Here is a 7,403-nt window from a genome sequence, read left to right on the forward strand (position 1 = left end):
GTAGATATCCTAGGTTTTTTAATATATAGGAAGTCTGCCTCTTTTTGTGTGATGACTTTATTTGTTTTCCCTACCTCTAGGATTTTCAATAGATCAGTCTGAAAGATCAGAGTGGGATCATTGTCTAGTATGCGATAGCAGTTGCGATCTGACAGTAGTCGGAGGCATTCAGTAACGTACATGGTACTATCCATCACAACCACGATGCCCCCTTTATCTGAAGGCTTAATGGTCAGTGTGTCGTTATCTCTAATCTCCTTTAGGGCAGCGTACTCCTGTATCGTAAGGTTAAATTTACTGGTTTTGTTGCTAAGTTTTTCTAGGTCGTGGGTCACACAATCAGTGAATACCTTCACTTGGGCACTGATCTCAGATGGTGGTGTGAAATTGGATTTAGCTCTAAATTGAGTAAAGGGGCCCTCCCCTGGAGGTCTATTACTCTCTACCAGGAGTTCTTCTAAGGTTTCTACATTCTCTAAATCTATGGGATCTAGGAATTCAAGAGGGGTATTAAGTATATCTCTCTGTTTCTTCCTCATGAAGAATTTGTGTAACAAAAGCTTCCTTGAGAAGAGGTTAACATCTTTGACAGTTTCGAATAAGTTCATTCTACTTGTGGGACAAAAGGACAGTCCTTTGGAGAGGACTTGTAAATGGTGTGCATTCAGATCCATAGAAGATAGATTTATGACCTGTGATTTTGTTTGCTCTTTTTCTTGTATGTCCCTCTGCGTTCTCTGTCCTTGTATCCCCAAACTTTTCTGTCCCTTAGATAGTCTCCCCGATCCCCTCCTGGTTTTCCTCCTATGTTGCTGAGGTAGGAGGGCCCCTCTAGTTCTAAAAAATTAATGTCGGTGTTAGCGGGTTTGGGAGTTATGTTAGATGAACCAGGCTCATTACCCTTATCGTGTTCTAAGTCACTGGTAGAACCCTCCCATTCTGTAGATGAATCATTGGTCTCTTGGTGGCGTGTATTCCTATATTGGCGTCTGTTTTTGAAGATTTTGTATTTGAAAATACGATTGGCATCGAAGTCGCTTTTGTCTCTAATGTATTTAATATGCTTCCTCTCTTTAATGTCTGCTATAAACCCATCAACACGGGATTTTAGTTTAGATTCATATTTATCAAAATTTTGTGTGTCTCTCCAGGATTCAATTGTGGGTAGTTGTTTGGTAATCTCAGTTTGAACTGATTCAAACCTCTTGGTTTCATATCTAACCAGAAGTTTCATCAGGTCTGCAGAACATTTCAAGAGAATTTTTTCCCATTGTTCATGGAAGCTTTCGTCCAAGATCTGGTGGGATGGAGCTACATTAGGTCTCAAACCCCTTGGTACTATGTCAAGTTTGAGGTAATTTTCCAGACTCGCTGTTTCCCACCAGATTTTGGCCCTTGTGCAATAGAGTCTCTCTAGGTCATTAAAGAATCTATTAATATCTTTAGATGTTGTAGTTGCGGCAGTAGGTTCTGTAGTTGAAAATAGAGTTTGTGCCTCTGCCTGCCATAGACCTAGATCTTGCTGGGTTGATAGAAAATATGTCATTGTATATAGCACCTTATAAAAAGATGTTAGTGTTAGAGCAATCCAAACGTATATCAATTATGAAACAAGGGTGGGTGTAGCATCAATAGTCTCAATAATCAAGCGTACCTGTACCACAAGTGCACAGGTGAATAAATAACCCCTCGGGGAGCAGGTAGTACAGAGAGGACACTAACAATGTCCAAAAACGTTATGTAAAATAACTGGTAGTACACCGCTCACCAAATAGCAAATAATGTAACCGGTGCAAAGGGATAGTACTGACATCGCAAGTAAGCAGGAAGACAATAGGTAAATCTTCCACAGATCCCAGATAGCTGCACACAGGCTAATAGAATATATTGTACAGATAGAGTAGCTTGTATTGCTACAGGGGGTGGATTGAGGGGAGGGGGATCCTGGTAATTGTACCCAAAATTGGGATAGAACAATCACCTAAAATGCCCTATGGGCAAAACAATAAACTTTTATTAAACATCTATGTAGACGCACATTGTCACGACGCAAAAAGTGTAGTGAGTAATAAAAACAACTAAAACACAGGCACGGATGTATAAGGAGGTGGTGGTAGGATTAATATGAGGTATACCACTGCTTAAATAGATACCTCCATAGGTGGCTCCGATAGGGGTAGTGGGCGGTGAGGTAAATATGCCTAATTGAGAACTAGCAATATATGCTGATGAATCACCTAAAGCCCTGGGAGGGTGTAATGGGTATCTTTTATACAACTAGTGTAATAGTACCGGAGGAATGAGCCTCAATTAAGATGGATCAGAAGTGCTGCAGTAAGATACGGGTGCATTACCCACTGCTCTGGTGATTGCAGTGTCACCTCGTGCAGTCTGTACAGCACCTGCTCTCCTGTTACGTAGAGTGGCAAGTGCCAGTATGGTGCTCAATTTCAGGCAAAGTAACTGTAGTTAGGAGTAGCCAGTACAGCACCAAACACCCTCCCTTCCCTGTCAAGGAGCGATCTCTCCCGTGACCTCCGACGTCAGCGTGATGACGTCATCCCGACGTACGTTTCGCGCTCGGGGGCGGCGCTTTCTCAAGGTAGGAGGTCCCTATTGAGTCATGGTAACTCTTATTTATATACATATGAAGGGGCGTGACTGGAAACCTCCCCAATCACACTCCACTGTGGTGATGGACAATCTAAGGAGCATATCATAGTGCTCGAGGGGTAATAGAGGACTATTGATACTTTGAACCCTAGTATCTTGTGATAGGGAAAGGAAAGCGGATCAAGTACAGTGGCACACAATAAAAAGTATAACATATGCCTAAATGTGGCTGTCTCTGTCTTCCTTTTTGTGTCACCCTTTGGATGCTGCAAACTTGCCAGATAAGTGGGTTGTCAGTTGGTAAGACATGAAATCCGTATCCACATAGCTCACTAGGCATTTAGTTAGCTCTATGTGCATAGCCCTCAATCGATGGTGAGTATGGCACTAAATACCCCAAGTATGAATATAGATAGGGTAATTAGTTGGAACAGTGTATTTAGCATCTAGGGCTATGATGTATATAAATGAAGGAACACACAGGTAGGTATAGGTATAATATCTCCATTTATATATTTTTTTATTTTTATATGATTTCTGATTTTCTGACCTGGGGCCAACCAGTAACTATAAATATATTGTGGATGTAAGTGGGCTGTGAAGTTGTGTACGGTGGTGCGTAAATGGGGGGTGTAGGACTGTTCTAACCTATGGCATCCGCCCCGTAAGTCAAAACGGACTCTAAGTTTAAACTGTATACCTAGATCCCCATCCTGTGTAGTGTATTACAGAGGTTACAGGTATGACTTGTAAATAAACCCCTCATTGAGGCCGATGGGACTGAGTGTATTGAGCATGTATATCAATTTACACTCAGTCTGTAGTAGTGCCTTGTCCCAATCACCCTTACGTTGGCCCCATGGGATATGTTGTATGCCAATAAAGATTAATTGGTCACTGTTTCCATTGTGTTCGCTTATTACGTGACGTGCCACAGGGGTGTCTGCGGCATTCCGAATAGAACCCAGATGTTCAAGAATTCTCTTTTTAAACTGCCTGAACATTTTGCCTACATATAACTTGCCACATCCGCAGACTAACAGGTATATCACCCCCTCAGTAACGCAGTTTATGAACTCGTTAATTTTAAATGTTCGCTGTTTATTAGAGTCCATGAAGTCTGTTCTCTTAGGTACGTGTCTACAGGCCTTACATCGGCCACATGCGTATGATCCCGTAGGTTTTTTAGCTAGCCATGTGGTGTTTGATTTGGCTTGGTAGTGGCTTCTAACAAGAATATCCTTCAAGTTACGGCTTCTTCTGCTTGTAAGTTTGGGTGTGTGTGATATAGCCCCTTGTAGATCTTGGTCATCTAATAGTAGGTGCCAGTGTTTATTGAAAATCCTGTAAATTGAGCCCCATTGGTCACTGAAGGTACCGATGAAACGAATTGGTTTATAATCGTTAGTCCCATCATTCCGCTTGGTGTCAACTAGGAGTTGTGTTCTGTTCGTCATAATGGCCCTATTGTAGGCTCTTTTTAGATTTGTTTTTGAATGTCCTCATTCAATGAAACGTTGCGTCATGTCTTTAGCTTTGTCCTTGTATTCGCTAAGAGTGGAGCAATTACGTCTCAGGCGGAGATACTGGCCAGTGGGTATTGCCTTCACCACATGTTTGGGGTGCTGGCTGTCAGCTCTCAGTAAACTGTTGGTGGCTGTCGGTTTCCTAAAGATGGTAGTGTCTAATTTCCCAGTACTGTCTTTAGTGATGGTAATGTCAAGGAAGTCAAGATGTGTTTCACTTGAAACTAGAGTCAGTTTGAGATTGTGGTGATTGGAATTCAAAATATCCACAAATTCTCTTAGGGATGCCAGTGTGCCTGTCCAGAGGACCATGATATCATCAATGAACCTTACCCATAACTCAACAAACTTAGTGTATTCGTCCAGGGCCTCAGTGAAGACCACCGTCTCCTCCCACCAGCCTAGGTATAAATTGGCGTAGGTGGGAGCACATGTGGTCCCCATAGCAGTGCCCTGGATCTGGTGGTAATATTTGTTGTTAAATACAAAGTAATTTTTGGTCAGGGTAAGGTCCAATAGCTGAAGAATAAACTGATTATGCATCACTAGATCTTGGCCTCTGGACATAAGGAAATGTGCCACTGTGTTTTAGTTGTTTTTATTACTCACTACACTTTTTGCGTCGTGACAATGTGCGTCTACATAGATGTTTAATAAAAGTTTATTGTTTTGCCCATAGGGCATTTTAGGTGATTGTTCTATCCCAATTTTGGGTACAATTACCAGGATCCCCCTCCCCTCAATCCACCCCCTGTAGCAATACAAGCTACTCTATCTGTACAATATATTCTATTAGCCTGTGTGCAGCTATCTGGGATCTGTGGAAGATTTACCTATTGTCTTCCTGCTTACTTGCTATGACAAGTCTTTACCAGCTCTGTTTAGCAAATCAGAAAATGTTGGTTATAATTTTGTTCCCTCTACTGTGAAGAAATGACCACTGACCTAATATCACTTTCCTCTGAAAACGACTTGGATAATCCTGTTAGTGTTGTTCTATCTTACTTATTTATTTTATTTATTTATTTATTTATAAAATGTTTTACCAGGAAGTAATACGTTGAGAGTTACCTCTCGTTTTCAAGTATGTCTTGGGCACAGAGCTAAGACAAATAATACATGGTTACAAATACAGTTACATAAATGAACAGGGTACACATTATATACAAGACATTGCATGCACAGTTAGAGAAAATATATATTATAGGCGTATGTAACAGTTACAGACCAGATTAAAATGTGTGACAGCCTTAGTTTTGAAAGAACTTAAACTGGTGGTGGATGTGAGAGTCTCCGGTAGGTTGTTCCAGTTTTGGGGTGCACGGTAAGAGAAGGAAGAGAGCCGGATACTTTGTTGAGCCTTGATACTTATTCAAATATGTTGGCCATTAGAAAAAATCTGCTTGACAGTAAACTGAATTTACCAAATTAACAGCAAATTAATATGAATTTAATTACGCACTGTACTTTACTATGCTGTGCTGTGTCTGCATTACGTGAACGTACAGATACAGTAATAGTATACAGTTTATTATCTAGCCTTAATGGTCTAATTAATTTACACCAAGGAGTGAAAGGGAGAGGCCATCTAGTGCACAGATGTGAAATATTTTTTACTGTTCGCTAATGAAACAATTCTAGGAGAAAATGAACATTTAGTTTCACCATGCTGTACTTCCAATGTATTCCCTTTACGCATTTTAGCAGTATCATCCTATGGCAAAATGTAGCAACAATTATTACACCTCAAACCAACCAATTCCTTATACACACACACACACACACATTTCTCAGTAGTGAAAGCCACACTGCATACAGTATATGTCATGGCAGAAATCCCAAGGAAGAGAAGTATACAATGGATAGATGGAGGTAATTGGATTTTCTAATGTTTTGATAAAGGTAGTTCAGTTTAAAATGTTCCATTTGCAGTATTTCTACCAATCAATGATATGGAGCATGGTTAGGGTTGCAACAAATTAGCACCTACAACCATGGACTTTTAATAAAGGCTAATGTTTTCACTTGTCCCTGGATTTACATTTGTCACATTATTTTTTTAATGAATGCACGTTGCACAGTTCAATGGTCCAGATATGTATGGTGTATTTACCTTCTGCAATGCTGCAGTGCCACACTACTCTATAAAGATGACTTGCTACACAGTATGCATCCGTTCTTTATTTCTGTTTAAACCAACAGTGAAATCAACTATTGACAGTAATGACTCAGCTGCATGTATATGAAGAGACTGCAAGATGCTGTACACAAGCACATTCATGGACTATCTTGCAATACTGTATATCCAGAGATGCTAGTGCATTCACCCTACATGTGCTGGAGTAAAGCAGGCTTTTTAAATTAAATAAATATAATTTGCTCTTGACATCATGATGTTGGGATGCATTAACCCCTTCAGTATCACAGGGGCCTGAAAAGCAATGCTCTTCAGGCCAGTCCGACACGATAAGGGTTTTGAAATCATAAGATCCCACAATAAAGCAGCAATGTGATGCATTACGATCATATCTGAAAAGCAATATATATATATATATATAGTCAAAGATGAGAGATAAGAGTATCTTCCGTTTTGCACAGCAATTGGTAATTGGCAGCATTGAGAAGGTAAGATCTGGAGTGTACTCACCCACACTCATGTTGCATCCACTAGTCCCTGCCACACATCCAGCCGCAGGTAATCTCTAGCCCTAAGCAAGCAGAGCCGTCTCAGCCCTCGTAGGGCTAGTGACATACGTATTATGAAGGGTTCCCCTCCTATTTAAATCCAAGGAGCCTCTGGCAGCATCTCTGCTGCAACAGCTGGCAATGCACGCGCGCTCGCAGCAAGATATTTCAGCACTGAGATGAGAGGCAGATACAGAACGCCTAGTCCTGCACTCCTCTCTGACACCTCTTGCTGTATGCACAGTATCCCCTCCTCCTTTGCTTCAGCACTGAGCTGATAACTAGTTCTCGGACAGCTACAGTGCAGGGAAAGGGGAGGACATGCATCTTGGGGAATGTAGTTTCATCCTGTTCACATTTTGTGTATCCACCAGAGGGGAAATTTAGCTTGGAAACTACATTACCCGAGCTGCTTCACACCGACAGCTAGATGGAGTTTTGGTTCTCTTCCAGAAAGTTAATTACTTTACCTCTTGGCTTCCAAACAAAAAAAAAATCTTGTTGAGGCCATCAGACAAAATAATCATAGAATAACATTTTATATAAGAATAACAACGTTTCATCATGTTATCAGAGTAA

General features: G+C 40.9%; 1 protein-coding gene across 1 annotated transcript in view; it reads right to left on the reverse strand.

The window, feature by feature from the left end:
- Positions 1–7,039, reverse strand: part of ABLIM2 (actin binding LIM protein family member 2) — a 248,534-nt gene extending 241,495 nt beyond the window's left edge. The window contains exon 1 of the mRNA XM_075569883.1: positions 6,787–7,039. Coding sequence (XP_075425998.1) covers positions 6,787–6,796 — 10 coding nt within the window. The 5' untranslated portion in view covers positions 6,797–7,039. The remainder of the gene's footprint in view (positions 1–6,786) is intronic.
- Positions 7,040–7,403: the final 364 nt, after the last annotated feature.

The sequence above is a fragment of the Ascaphus truei genome, chromosome 1, assembly GCF_040206685.1.
Source record: "Ascaphus truei isolate aAscTru1 chromosome 1, aAscTru1.hap1, whole genome shotgun sequence".
Taxonomy (NCBI): Eukaryota; Metazoa; Chordata; class Amphibia; order Anura; family Ascaphidae; genus Ascaphus; species Ascaphus truei.